Here is a 15,929-nt window from a genome sequence, read left to right on the forward strand (position 1 = left end):
GAAAACCCGTTATCAAATTTTACACATTTTCAATAATATTACATTTGTGGCTATATATTAAAGTTACACATACATATGTGTGTATATTGTTCTAAAGTATGAAACTAGTTTCGTTGTACGCAGAATGTGAATACAGGAATATTAACTCCAAAGTCACCTCGTAAACGGAGAACCAGCTTAGCAATCAGTAGATCGTAAAAGGCAAATCCGGAGTGGAGACTCAATATTTAAATATGGAAGATTTGCTTGGTTTTATATGTTTTGACGCAGTTCCGTAAATAATTGTATGTAAGAATGTGTGCAACTCTATAAAATGACCAGATATATCTATTATGTATAGAATGTGGGCTATCCGAAATCGGTGTGACGATTGCTTCTAATTGCCCACGAAAATAGCCGAGGAAAGATAGCGCCTGCAGTATATTTCGTGCAATTTTACAACAAAAACCGCAGGACAATGCAATCACAATGGACATCGGGACATCCCAAAGAATAAATCTCGATTTATTGTCATTTTTCTGGGGAATCGAAGTACGATGACAAGTAAGCGGCACTCGGTGGGCGGATGCGGCACTAAAGGACACGATCGACGAGCGCTCCCACCATATTAATTCTATCACATAATTAGATTCCAACGGAGTACTATTTTGGTTGTGTGAAGAGGAATGCTGAGGTGCACATGTGACGTTCGGTGTAATTGTTTTTGTAATTTCTGGTTTCTTATGCCACATTTGCAGGGCACGCAAGTGGTGACACACCTCTCATCTTCGAAATATTATTGTTGTGTCTTTGTTGTGAGTATTCGCGCTTCCCATTGTTGCACGCTTGATGTGAGCTGTGTTTTCAGATAAGTATGAACATCGCTATGCCTTTGTGTTGCTGCCGCCTAGAGTTTGCTGACGGCTGGTACCTGTCTGAGCTCTCTTTTGCCGAAGCCGTTTGTGTGGTCTGCCAAATCAGTGCGGCAGGTCCCAGTTTGTTGTTGTTGCAGAAAGTAGTGCACACATTATCACCGTTGCTTTTCTTAGACACAGTGGCTGCCTATTAGTAAAACATATTTTAATGTTCGAAATTGCCCAGCGCCGAATACAAAAGGCCGTCGTGAAGTGAAAGGGTTAAATACCAGATCGAAAATTGAAATTGTCGCCCGAACAGCGTAACCCTTTCACTGTGTCTTTAAAAACAAAAGGCCATAATTTGAGCGTGCTTCCATTGCTGTGTTTTGCTTATGTGTCTGAGTCTGGACCTGTTGGCTTGAAAAATAGCGCCTTATTTGGCCTGGAAACTCGGTGAAAGGGTTAAATTTAGTTGTAAGTTCGTTTGTGACATTATTTTTTTCTTTGACCCGCGACTGGCAGATGATTTGCTGTCATTAAGAAAATGTCTATTTAACCCTTTCGCTTAATTGCTATGGCTAAGCGACGACACTCTCTCGTTTCACCGGCGTAATGGTTTCCCATAAAATAAAATAAAGGCGAAAATGCTAAATGCCCCTAATATGGAGCAATAATGCTTTTAGCACAGGACGCATCATTATTTGAGGTTGCTGTTTGCGGCGTTTGTTAGAGTTAGGAACCCATCTTACACTGAGGAAAATAATCGTAAATACAAAAATTAAAACATAAATATTTATATTTTGGCTTAAGTATGTGAATATTCTTTGATGTGTTAAAATTTTAAGGATTTATTTATAAATAAATAGTGACCAAAAAGGTACAAAAATAAATTTAGAGTTTTTCGCTCTTATATTTGACCCAAGATTTTTTAAAAAGTTAACATTTTACATTTTGAAACAAATTTTCGAACTTTCCTAAAAAAATGTGCGGATGTTTTGTCCGTCAAAGTTACATTTTTCACCCAATCGAAAAGATAGAGTGTCATTGCACATACAAATATACATACATATAGACACTAAGCAGAAACAAATCAAAGTTATCGTATGATTTCTCTTCGAGTTACAATCAAAGCCATTTTAATAAATCAAGTTTTGAGAAGATCGCCTTTTAAGTTAAACTGAATTAACCGAAAAACATTATTTTTAAATTTTAGTATGTTATTTCCAAACCATCAACCATCAAAAAAAGCAAAAATTAAAAATGTTTTTTTCGACACTTCACACTGCAGTTGCCCCTTAAAAGAACCAGTGCTAAGTCATAAGCCGGCGTGTATGTACATATGTATATGTGTTCGTTAGTTTAGTACCAAAATAAAAAATTGTACTTTAGATAGGAAAATGTAGTGGTTTTTATTAAATATTTCCATAATATTCAGCTAGTTGAACTGTTTGTCTTCATTTATCACTCCTAAGCTTTACTCACACCACAAAAACCAATTCGTTTGGTAATGCTCAACACCTTTCCCCACAAAAAGTTCGTTTCGAAGAAAGTATAAGTGTTGATATGGGCCATTTACCATTTACCATTTTAGTTTACAGTTACCTTTATGGTTTTGAACTAGCTTGGATTTTGTATGCACGGGGCTAGTCGGTGTAAAACTTCATACATTTATATTTAATCGACGCATTATCTCTGCAGTTGGTAATTGACGCATATCTGTCTAGGTGTTTCGAATTGCGTGAATGCATTCAGCAGCAGCAGCAGCGCACAAAAGGCGCTGATATACCTTTTATCTATTATCTTCCTTGACTTTTATTTCTTATTAATGAACTTTTAATATCAACTCTCTGGGCAGTTACAAAGCTGGCTTGGTTTGGCTTGAGAAAAAGGAATCAAAGTGAAACAATTTATTGACACCAAATCGAATATGTAAGAAAGCGGCAATCCGCAGGCCATTTTTTGGCATTTGAACCTAAAGAAATGATTAATAGTTTATCCAATGAAATGGGGAAACATCTAAAATTTAAAAATGCCTCAAAAATGAGCATGAAGTGAAGTGCGTACGGGAGAAAAATCACACGCCAAAAATGCACAATTTAAAGCAAAGTCGGTTAGTGCGTGAGTTGAAATGGAAGAGCGCGCGGCGAAGGGGTTGCGAAAGTGGGTGAGTTGTTGCAGGTAAAGATAATATTTGATTAATGATAAAAAGTGGAACAAAGCGAAGGAGAATACCTTCAAATAAAATTGAAAATATTGAGCAGCGAATGGACATTGATGGACATCGCACAAACACACATTCATATAGACACATATAAGCAGGTTTGTAAACGTATTTACAAGGTATATGTATGTAGAGCGATGCTTTACGAATTTTCAAAACCTACAAGTTGGACTATAATTCGTCACAGTGGGCACTTGATGTGGAAGCGAGTATGCATGCATTGATTAAACTGAAGTTTAGGACGAATTTACGTATGTATGTACATACATAAGTATACGTGTATATGTGTGAACTTTGATTTCGATTTTTTTCTTTTTATGAACTGTTCGATATTGCCAAGCTCTTCAATTAAACATAGGTATGATGCCATAAGCAGAGAGGAACGATTCTGACAAAACACTATATCATACACCGCTGCCCCTTTTTCAATTTTGGGCCAAGAGGATGAAGAGGTTTGAATGTGAAATTGCTCCAATGGTGTTAAGCTGGAAACACCGTCGGGACCGCGGGACCGTCGGTTTGAAATTAAACTGAATTGGTCTGTAGAATTTAAATTCGTCAAGAATTAAGCAATCACAGAATATTCACTCCTTATATACAAATCACATGCCTCATTTAATATAATGTTGTCAAGTTGGCCACAATTAGTGTGAAATGCTAAGGGCTATGCACTTTTTAAATCTTTAAGGGAGAAAATATTGCTTTTACATAAGTACTGTATGTAAATATGTAGTCGTTGAGACCCAATAGATGCATAAATTTCAGTTGAGGGCGGATAAATTTTCTAAAAATTTACTCAGCGTCATTTTGAAGACATGTGTGTGATTCATGATTAAGAAGAAGGTTCTAAACATTTAGGTAACTTAAATTCAAACCTTTAAAACCGTTTGTGTACCTCTCTGCCTTATAGATTACGGCATATTTACACGGTAAAACATCTTCGTGACTGTATTTGCCGAAAGTTTGCTCCTTTCCATCCTATTTAAAGCTTACTATTTGACTTAAATGCATATGTATGGTATATGCTTTATATACCAGCATACATATATACATATGTACATATGTATACGTACAAAGATTTGAACTGAAATAAAAAACTGAATATATAACCAGTGCCATTGTAAACGGACGAAGAACCTCCCTCCTGCTTTAGGTTCTGAATAACTTCCTTGCAGTCACATTCAACATTGCCTGATCTCTCTACCCAGCATCGCACGGTCACGAATAGCAATAATGCCTTTGTCACCAGATCTGCGATGTCATTGGTGCATTGGTACTCGCCCCCATATTAAAATGTCGTCTGAAATCAAAGCTAAACCCAAGACTCACTTGTGACAGAGGGAGAAGCAGCGCATGGACGCCATTAGAAAATGCCTTCGAGTGAAAGAGATATTCAAACCAAGGAGACACAACAAATGACAAAATTTAAACGAGAGGAAAAAATCACCACCAACAATAACAATAACCTTATATATTTACGAAGCTCAAGTAAAGAGCAATAACAACAATATCAACGCCATCGACCAGCGCAAAGACTGAGGCAGAGGCGAAGCCAAAGCAAAGGTAGCGCTACCATATAGCAGCAGTGTGCTAACCAGCACTAACACTCTCGGAGGAAGACAAAAAACGAGGTGAGCCAAACAAAACCAAACAGTAAACGACAATATGGTCGCTGCTGCAGCGACGCTTACAACGGCGTCGACAGCGACAGTGAACAGAACAGCGGAACCTCATGCAGCAGCTGACGACGACGCTGCGAAAAGTGAATGTGGATCGGTGTTTCACTCGTACGAATGTAAAACTGCAAAAGTCAACTCGTTTCACCTCTGTCTCACACAGAGGCGCAAAGGGGCGAAACTCTCTACTAAATAAAACGTAGCAGTGTTTGTGCGCTCTCCCTTGCTATCAATAGCCACAGTGCTTCGTTCGTGTTGAGTTGAGAGAAGCAAGAAGCGTGTATTGCCTCTTTGCCTGAATAGCTGGGAGTAAACGGTTATGGTAAAAAGCAACAACACCAGCGATATAATGCGACGGTCACCAGCGTCGCATGTCAACTGAATATGGTCCAGCGCGGAAACATGCGACACTGTGCGAATGAAATGGCCTGCTTTAAGTGCCTGCCTTGAAAACGTATGTGAGAGGTTGAAAAAGATAGCGATTGCGTATATGGACAATGTGGGTGCTGTCGGTGGGCAGGTTGGTAAATGCCTGCTTTGATTAGACGGATAAGCGGGTGCGTTGCTGCAAATTGTGTCGTCCCACAAAGTTATATGCCGAACATAGGACAATAATACAATGCACACACGCATTCGTCTACATTTTTGTGTATTTACTTATGCCAGTACATAAGGCCAGTAAGAAAAAGGCATGCGTCGAACAGTGAGCGGGCACATTCCAGTGGACATATTTTCTTAATGTATTACCGTTTGCCCAAATGTCCGCATATGTGTGTTCCGCGGTCATGCAACAAACGATGCATAGACGTTTGTATATACAAACAGATGTATGTACATATGTACATAGTCCCGACTTCTTAATTTGCTTAAGTTGGGAGAAGAAAGCTTGAGTGCACCGCAGCTGGAGAATATACTTTAAGAGACAATTCAAGCTAATCGTTGAATATCTTACTTTGAAACAACATAAATTATTAAATGGCCTCTAACGGTAATACATAGCGTAAGAGTAAGTTAATCCAAATCGAAACTACTTTATCGACTCGCCGTATACGGGAGGTGTGTTTGTGTGTGAAAAGGCACACAAGTGTATGTGTTTGTATACTCAAATATAGGCACATAAGTACACATCTCCCTACATACTTAGATAAAAGTCAAAATAATACAACACGAAGCCGCTCTTATTTCAGGCGCTCAGTGCTTCTGGCTGGAGGAGTGAGTGAATGCGCTATGAACTTGGTTCTGGTTGAAGTGAAATAGTGGCATTGCATTATGTGCTCTTTAAAACAGTCCGTTCGTGGTCTTCCTCTCCACCAGGCGGCTTCGCCTTCATTACGGTTTCAACAATGGAATGGAAAAAGGCAATACGCAACGCATATGCAACAACAACAAAAGCCAATGTGTCCGCCTGAGTGTCACTGAGCACGCAACCAACCACACTCACACTCATTCACACAGACGCGGCCGTGTGAATGCGATGTGTTTGCACAAAAACAATTCTACAGATGTATGCAAGTAAATACGTTTTTGTCTCTTGTGTCATTCGGCTGATAGCCAAGTTGCTCACAATAGAATGCCGTGTATGCTCTTTGCCGTTGCCTCTGCCACTGCCTCTGCTAGGTGGTACGCCAGGTCGCTTTGGATGACTGTCACAGCAGAAACAAACTCACTCTCAGTAAGTCTCGAATTGTCGTGTGTTGCGTGTATGTGCAGCTGCAGCGAATCGAGTGACGCAGCTGTCCTTATCGTCATTGTCCACGAACACATTCGGTTGAGAGCGTCGCAGCACAGTGTCCCCAAGCAGAGTCGCCATAGCAGAGCACGTCGACAGAGCAAACAAAAGTCAACCAAGAACATTATACTGTCTATCCAAAACGTATAGGGGCTGAGTGTGAGCGCATTGCTGTGGTAGTTGCCTGCAGCAGCGCGTTGTGCGAATGGTGTTTGCGCTGGTGTTCGTGTCACTGTGACCGACGACAGCGGCGGTGGTGTGTGAGCGGGTACGAGGTCGCGTTGAGAAGCGGCGACAGCACAAGTAGCACAAGTTGGTTGAATTCTCACAGCGACATAATGTGCCACAGTCTGTCAGTGTCACCCACGACTTTGTAGGAAGTGGACATATGTGCAGGAGTGAAGTAAACGAAGAAGCACGACGGGTACTAGTTGTCTAAGAACTAAATATCATGCACACATATTTGACGAACTGAAAATAAGAAACAGAAGGAATAAATGGTGTTAAGTGTTTAACTGATAAAGTACTGTCGGTGCTATTAATAAAAAAGTGATGCCTGCTAGTGCAAGTAAATAAGTATGATTTGTGACGAAACAAGTGCAGGGCAGTAATTTAACTGTTTTTAAAACCTATAGAGTGAAAACCCGTTTTTAACACAAAATTGTTCCCAAACCAAAACTTTTTCGAAGGTTTCACGAATAATATTGGAGCACAGCTGACATATTTCAAAAATTTTATATAAAACTGGAGGAATAATTACGAAAGGAAGAACGAGATTTTGGAATTTTTCTAAAGGTAAGCAATGTTCCGAAGCCTTAATTTAATATCCAAACATATTTTGTGCAGAAATTGTTAAGATTACTTGCCCATATGCATATGCTGTGCCGTCGGAATTTTTGATATTTACCGTTAAGTGTAATTTAAAGCAATCGTCAGGTTTGAAAGGTTGACTGGCTAAGGTTTCACCTAAAAAGTGAATAAATGCGCAATTTACATCTTGATAAATCTCTAAAATTACTATTTGTTATGGAAAGTTAGAAAAAAAGTAGCCTCCGAAGAATTTCGAAGACTATCTCTCAACAGCTATGGGTGAATTGAGTTAAACAGATTTGGGAAGGCTATTTATAGATGCATTTAATAACAAGTTGATGAGTCAGAATGTAAGCAGCTACGAAGATTCCACAGCAAAAAAGGCCAGAAAATTATTCAAAGCTCTAACTGGTCCCTGATCCCATTCATTACTAAAAAGCGCAGTTTTCATTGCTAAGCTTCGTTTTTATTTATAATTTTTAGTAAGTAATTATATGACGAAGTGTGCAGACGGACATTTTATCATGTAGTTTATCGTTTTTATTATTAATTCAACTTAACTGTGAGAAAACCTGCCATCAAATGGCTTTATTAAAATCGCCAAAGAGCGAGGTCAAAAGAGTAGCGGAAAGAAAACAAAAACGCGTACCAAAAATATGTGTAACAACAGCAATAAATCTGAAATATGTTGGAAATTAAGCAAGCATAACGAGAGTAACACATACACACAAAACAATAACAGTAAAAGACACTGGAGTTGTTGACGGCCAATTGGCCAAGCAACCAAGCGCCCAAAGAGTAGATGCGATCCCTCGCTCAGATGACAGACGACATCTTGTGGCAAGCTGACTGTTTTAATTGAAAAGGCCGTCGAGCAGCCAATCGAGTGGCCCTAGAAACGCGAGGTCGCCGCAAGTCAATTGGCAGAACTGAGGGCAATGAAGGCAATCTCTGTCGATGCCAATTAACTGTCCTAATAGCATTCATAGATGCATGCATACATGTAAATTCAGATATCAATTAAGAAAAATGCGAGAAAAGTCATTCAAAGAGGAGCATTTCATTAAGGTGTGTCAGCAGCAGCCGATTTTCCTAAACATAAATTTTCTGTCTGTGTCCGTACAAAATGTTGACAATAAAAAGTAATTAAAAATTGGTCGCGAAGCGAGGTACAGCTCCACAAATCAACAGCAACACTGCGGCCGCGGTCACCGGTTGCAACTTTGAATTAAAACTAACAAACTCACCAGAGCATCTCCCGACCCCTCGCATGTATCAGATTTGCGGCTGCCATTAAAAATGTTTTGTGATTTTTGTCCACTAAAGTGTTCGATCACATTTGCCGCACACCACCTCCCCGTGGTGCCCTCAGCACTATAACAGCGTTTTACAACTACTGGTCTTCCATTTTTACGACATCAAAAGGCGGGCAACACAGCAGTCGTGTCCGCTGAATACAACAATGTTCGCATGTACAAACATACATATGTACGTGTAAAACATTGCGAATAGCTCAAACCCAAGAAGATCTCACTTCGTCCTCCCTGTTACTCGATTTGTCGTGGCACCAAGTTGCTGATCGAAAATCAAATCGCCAAAGTCTTTCGCGTTCGTCTCTCCTGCTCCATGCTGTTGATGTTGGCTTCATCATTGCTATTTCTCCAAACTCCCTTGTAAATATTCACACCGAAATAGTTGTGCTAGTAATAATTGCTTGTGCTGTCCTCTTGTTGGAACTGTTGTGATCTTATCAAGCGCGACGCTTTCTTCCTAACTCTTATGAGTACATGCGTCTCTGAATTTATCTTTCTAATGGGGTCGTAAAATCTGCAAACACTTGCAGACTCGCTTTGGCTTCATGTAAATCGGCATTGAACCTGTCATTGAAAGCGCTAACAAGAGTTATCCAGCTTGGGTCCGCGACAATCCAGTATAAAAGCTGGTCCTCAGCTTCATGTCAGTAGATTCTTTTTTGAACCGTTGAGGGTAAAAAAGAACTATACTTTCTACATTATACATTAAATTAACTAATTTGCTTCAGTTCTTGTGATTTGTTGTATGTAATTTTGAAGAGCCTTACGCCTTGCCTTATCCACGTTGTATAGATACATTTACAGAAATGTATTAGCGCGCACAATGGGTAGACTTAAATTATACTCGCATAGACACCACTAAGGCATTATGACTTTATAATTACCAACGTGTGATCCGATCGGTGTTGCTCTAAATGGCTTGATGTATTTTGTTAATGTCTTTTATGCGTTTATTTTTTCATGTCAACCATTTGGCATCTGAAGATTTTGTCAAAGAGTCTTAAAACGCTTAGCGGTGCGGCAGCGTAGCGGTAAGAAAGCTCATTAGGATTTTATAGCGACCACAAGCTGGCTACCTAGAAAGCAGCATAAAGCCAGGCGGCACAATAAACAAGCTCAGCGGCTGAAAACAGGCTAAGACGAGATAAAGCACAACACAGATGTTTGAACACACAAGCTAACATTGAGAAAAATCCAATCTAAATGTTAATGATCATCGCATACAATCACTGTCGATAATAAATCAACATCAAGCCGGCCTCACAGCCGAAACCCTGCCAGTCGCGGCTAAGTCGAAGTGAGAAGCCAAAGAAAAAAATCGGGCCGCCATTCAGCTACCAGTGATAAAAGTGTCATCTTCGTTTGGCGAAGACTTTTCTGGCGTTGTGCTTATTGTGAGACGGTCTGCGGTTGCCACTTTTCTCGGACATTTACACCTCTGTCGTATTTTTATTATTGTCTTTCGTTATTCGGCGACAAACATTTTGTCTTTGTATGCAATGCTTAACATAAAAAGAGAGACTTTGGAATTTTATGCCTCGACTTGTTTGTAGTAATTGCATAAATCACCAAACTACAGTAGTATTTATGTCATGTTCAGTCATTGTAACTCATGCGTGGTATATACATACATACATACATATATGTATATACTTGTACATGTGAGCTGGCAACGCATGCCGCTGACATGAGCTGAGCTTGTAGCAGAGTGTGACAGGTACAGACAGGTCAAGATATGGTAAAAAGACAAATTTAAACACGAAGGTGACAAAGTGACGCAAACCGAAAATATGGATTACACTGTCGGCCCTTCTTCTGATTTGACCTCGCTGGCTTTCAACATCTCGACACTCGCCACCACAGAAAAACCCGTAATTCCATTTTTATATTGAACGCTGCTGATTGTCGTAAATGGAATTTGCTGCACCCGCGTACGTCGTAATTATTTACGATCAATTAAAAGCCTCCATTTCTCGCACAATTTTCACACATACCTTCCTTGATCGCATGGACATTTCAGCTCGTAACACAGGCTTCATGTGTGTATCCGCGCTTGTGTTTGTCGGTTGGCATCTTTCGTCATTGCTCATGGTCGTTTGGTGATCGGCGGGCACATCGGGCACGGCGAATAACTCAAAATGCGACGAATAATGGCAGCCACTGTTGTGTGGTGTCGTAAAAGCATATTTTATGCGCCTGCTGACAGGTAAGAAAGAGTTCCTGCGAGAGTGGGGAAAGAGGCAACTCCGATTCGCGACCGATTCCCGACGCTGCTGGGAAACTCACACACTGGATTCAAGTCAATCACCACCGTTGGCGCAGCGCGTCCGTTCCCAACGCCAACAACGCTCTCACCATACACTCTGTGCAAGGCTCTTTCAAATTGTGGACTTGATTGTCTTTCTGTCGCACCACTGATATTTAGACGAGGCTCGCGTTTGGCACTTTTTATTTTTCGCATCCGCTGTTATCCAGTTGTGGAGTTTGGCATTGAACATCACTTGAATTTATGATTTGAGTTATTGTTCAGCACCGTTGCCTTGGATTAAACGTAGTGCGTCAAGTGCGAATGTGTGTGTGCAACTTGGTTGTCCAGGCGTTTGGTCGCTCACACTCTCTTCTCCGCTCTTCCGCTCAATCTCACTCTCACACAGAAGGAATGTATTTCTTTGCGTTTTATGATTTCACGATAATCCTTATGCATTCGCCATCCGTTCCGCTTGCTGTGAATTGCTGTTGGGGACATTTATGGTGCAACTTCTACGTTCTTGATTGACCGATGTCTCTGGGCTACGATCGTCACTTGTGTTGTTCGTGTGATTCGTTTTTTAAAATGAAAAGGGATCGAGAGTATTTATCCAGCTAAAATCAAAAATATATTCACAATAGCTTGGCTGTGGAATTGACATCGGTGCTCATCTTGAAAGTATTAAAGTCTCAAATCTGGCGAACCAGCAGACTCAAGTGCGACGTCACTTATCCATTTGACATCGAGGAAATGATGTAATCTCCTTTTAGAGCTGCTCCACTTCAGTTCAATGTATGTGTGACACTGTGCGTGGATTAGTGTGTGCATGCGCTTTGTTGGGCTTGGTTTCTATTGAAATTATCGCGGAGCATTTTTAACTGCGCTGGAGATGTCATCTTTCTAATTATGCGCAGATCATCGCAAACAAATGCAGCCATTCATTTTATTAAATATGCGTGTGTGGTTGTTGTTATTGTTGTGAAATTCTTAGTATGTGCACACACACCATGCCAGTCATATGCAGCCACTTCGGACTGTCAATCAAGATTATTCTTGGCGGCAGTGAGACACAACCGAATCGTGAAGAAGCAGATCACTCATGAAGCGGAAATTCGATTCTCACTCCAATTTGTTGTGATTTTCAATTACGTTCTCAAAATTAATTATTTGTATGTACATACATATTTTTTTTTTAAACTATATCCATTTTAGCACAATAAATTAAGAGAATCTTTCTAATTTAGAACTTTATTTTATCTAATTTTAGGTGTAAATACAACGAACCTCAGCAATGGAACACCTCATATCCACCTTCATGCCTCCCGCTTATCTGCTGGGCCACTCGACCACAGCAGCGCCAGGACCAATTCCCGTTGGGAACATGGCTGCCTCACCCGCCACCTCGCCAATCGGCGGTTCAATGGGCAAGCCGAAGCGGTGGGGCTCTCCGCCCGTCAACCTCGCAGCCCAGTTTATCAATCCTGTGACGGGCAAGAAGCGTGTGCAATGCTCCCTTTGTCTAAAGACCTTCTGCGACAAGGGTGCCTTGAAAATACACTTCTCCGCTGTGCACTTGCGTGAGATGCACAAGTGCACTGTAGAGGGTTGCAACATGGTGTTCAGCTCACGTCGTTCTCGTAATCGCCACAGCGCCAATCCCAACCCGAAGCTGCATTCGCCCCACATCCGCCGCAAGATCTCACCACACGATGGCCGGACAGCGCAACAATTTCCCGTATTTTCGTTGTCACCTGCCGGTCTGTTACCTTCGGCCGCATTTCCGGGTCTCATGCCACATTCAGCTGCTGCGGCTGCTGGTTATGGCGCACATCAGCCCGTTATGTTTGGTGATTTTCCATCGTCCGCCAATGCTGCTGGCTTTCACCATATGTTAGCCAACCAGGAGCAATTAGAAATGAGGGCAGGGTTCCGACTCAGTTCTACTGGCACAGGTTCAGCTTCAGCGTCTGATGCGGATGGTGAGGATGATAGCTATATACTAGATGTGCACACCACTGCCTCCAACATTAGTCACGGCGACAGTAATAGCGATGTGGACGACTACTGCAGGGAAATTGATGCCGACGACGATGATGAAAACGCTGATGTCGATGCGGAAGAAGCACGCGACGTCGACGAAGAACTGATATCAGTATCTATCGATGAGGACGCGGCGATTAATTTCGATCCAACGGAAGACTCCAATGAACCGCTAGACTTCAGTCTTCACAAACGACGCGGCGTGTCGGTAGAAGAGCGTTTATCCAGTCCTGTTACCATTACAATGTCTGCCAACTACAGCGATTGCGGTAGTCCTCAACATACAGCAGTATCAAAGTCCAACGGTTTCTCGGTAGATTCTTTGTTGGGCAAACGCAAACGCAATCACACAGAGGTGACCGAGGAGCGTCTGTCTCCAGTCGTTGTAAAAATGGAAGCGGAAGAAGAAACTACCAGAGATTATACATACGGGATTGATCTCACTCCTCAACAGGCGCAACAACCGGCAGCCAATACAGATTCAACAGAAAATTGTCTGACGACCTCCCACCATCCCTCCTCAATCTTGTCGGCCGAGGCGCAGCAATTGCGTCTCTTGCAGTCGCAAATGTTCGCCGCTGCCGCCGCCGCCGCCGCAGCTCAGTCTTCCGAAGCGCCCTACGCACCAACTGCGCTGCCCGCCCTCGAAGTAGGCCCGGACTCAGCCTCTCCAGCAGCACCCGCGCCACCCGTATGGAACCTTCTCTCCGAAGTATATCGGTCCATGTTCATAAACGGCGGCATTAAGCAGCAAACAGCGACTCAGCCTCAATACACTGAAATTCCAACGAGCGCGATTTCGGTGTAAAGCCAAGTCACCTCAGTTGTTAGCATTCAACCGTCCTTCCTAGTAGTCATCAGAAACACCGTGACCTTGTTATGTACTATTGTATTTAATTTTAGTTGTGTAAGTTCGTCCTGTTGCTGTTGGAGTCTATCGTTACCCAGTTGAGGGTCGCAAAGATGCTCGGATTCATTGTAAATATTTATTCTGTAGCTGTTAGTTGTGTAATTTGTAAATTTATTTCATTATACCTGCAAAAGTATTCATATTTTTAATTCTAATTTAAAGCTCCTCATTTAAAAACACTTGGAAAAGTCGTAATCAAATGTCGAGGGGCCCCTCATTTGTCGTAGCTTTTTAGTAAATTTGTGCTTTGCTTAACCTCACTTTTATTGCGTTAAGTTAAGTTTTAATATGTTCTAAATTAACACGTTTGTCTTAAAACATTTAAGGGGAAACCCAAGCTAACTGTAATTGATGTACAACGAGTTGTAGGGGAGTAAGTCTTAGATTTTAAACTGTAAATTAAGAGTTTTCAACATATCATGACGTTGGTAATGTTTAGCCAAAGTCAGTAAGTAAATTTAGCGAATTGAGTATGAAAGTATTAAATAAAAGGAAAATTTTTATGAAAACGATCAAAACAAAAAACAATGTTTCAATTAATCAGGTGAATATGATTAGTTGCGAGGTTCTTGAACTTAACAAAACACGCTTTTTTACTTCGTAAAGATCACCCCTCAGCAGACGATGTGAAAATAATACTAATTCTGCTAAGAAAATCATTTGAATATCAAAGCCAATATTAATTTTTCTATGTTCCTTTCATCAAGGGATTATTTTTGCGTATTTGGATTATATCGTGAAAAAGTTTTCCATGTACATATATCGGAGCCCGTTGAGTGCCTTTTCTTTCTGTCCCTTGAGAGCTTCGAATTATTGTGTTACATAATAGTACTGATTTTTCACTATTGTCTTTATACGCTTTGATGGGACTTTCGCAGGAAGAACCTCTAATACAAATATTTTGATCCCATAATGTCCGAAAGTTTCCAATACGCCCCTGTATACCTAATATATAGAATTCGCTCTTTATTTCCTTTCATAATTTTCTGGGTGATAAAAGCGAATACAAAGAAAGCTAAAAGGGTGTACTTGATGATCACGACATTTTGACCTTCATTTTATATACATATGTACATAGGTTCTTCAAACGGTCCTGTCACTCTTATACAATGCTTGGCAACGGTTTAATTTTAGTTTATGTTTTTATGCTAGCGAAAAGTTAAAATTGAGAACAATAAAGCATAGATTCTTACGTCCCGGATTTGAGAGATCGCCATTAGGCACTTATGTGCTCACAACTCATCCACATCAGTCGCGACTTACGTGTTTGAATATCCCATCAATCGGTGATGGCCGATTTTATTACAACTTAATATTTCCCGATGTGTCAGGCATCAAAGCCAAACGATTTCACTCACAAAATTCATTGGCACAAATATGGCGAGGGAAGCGAAGCGATCAATCTGTCGTAAATAATGCAAACATTTCATGGATTTCACAACCAAACACTCATAAATAATTAATTTATTATTTCTAATAATATTCTACCAAATGTATGTATGTAAACAAAAGCGGTGGCCCTCCACTTCCAGGCGGCACAGCTTCAATCCCCACTACACGGTTCAGATGTATGTACATATTAACATACATAAATGCATTTTGTATTCGTGGATCAAAGTCGACTAATAAAATCAGCGCATGAACAACAACACAAATGAAATGAAATCGTTGCCATCACATTTCGATGTCAAGTGAAATTATGAAACGAGTTCCATATGGCCAGAAATACATTGTACATACATAGGTGCGTCAATACACACATGTGTATCTGCTCCGTGTCTGGGCCTCGTGATGTGTTTTGTTGCAAGGCCTCCTGCGACCACTGAACAACTGGCCGCTCGTTCGGTGGGAGCGCTTAGGCCCAGTGACAAAAGGGGGGTAAAGGGAAAAAGTACACATCCAAAATTGAAGTACGCCCTCACACACCATTTCAATCCATGTCGCCGATGTGCTCCCGCTATTGTTATAGAATATTTTAGAATCATTGCTGATGCAATGAGAATGTTGGAGATGGAAATGATGTTTAACGAACTGCCATGTGATGCCTTCCGGATGGATTTGCTGGTCAAAAGTTTAGAGCCAAATTGTAAATAAACGACAATACTTTATAGGTACAAAATTAGGTGTCATATTGAAAATTCTTTCA

At 40.9% G+C, this 15,929-nt stretch overlaps 1 protein-coding gene across 2 annotated transcripts in view; it reads left to right on the forward strand.

Annotated features, from left to right (window-relative positions):
- Positions 1-14,302, forward strand: part of LOC126757983 (protein disconnected) — a 92,496-nt gene extending 78,194 nt beyond the window's left edge. The window contains exons 1-2 of one of the 2 annotated variants that reach the window (XM_050471927.1): positions 6,441-7,257; positions 12,101-14,302. In XM_050471927.1, the coding sequence (XP_050327884.1) occupies positions 12,125-13,681 (1,557 nt within the window). In that variant the 5' untranslated portion in view covers positions 6,441-7,257; positions 12,101-12,124 and the 3' untranslated portion in view covers positions 13,682-14,302. Of the gene's footprint in view, positions 1-6,440; positions 7,258-12,100 lie in introns of those variants that run through there. The other variant, XM_050471928.1, reaches the window with a different exon arrangement.
- Positions 14,303-15,929: the final 1,627 nt, after the last annotated feature.

This window comes from Bactrocera neohumeralis, chromosome 5 (assembly GCF_024586455.1).
Source record: "Bactrocera neohumeralis isolate Rockhampton chromosome 5, APGP_CSIRO_Bneo_wtdbg2-racon-allhic-juicebox.fasta_v2, whole genome shotgun sequence".
Taxonomy (NCBI): Eukaryota; Metazoa; Arthropoda; class Insecta; order Diptera; family Tephritidae; genus Bactrocera; species Bactrocera neohumeralis.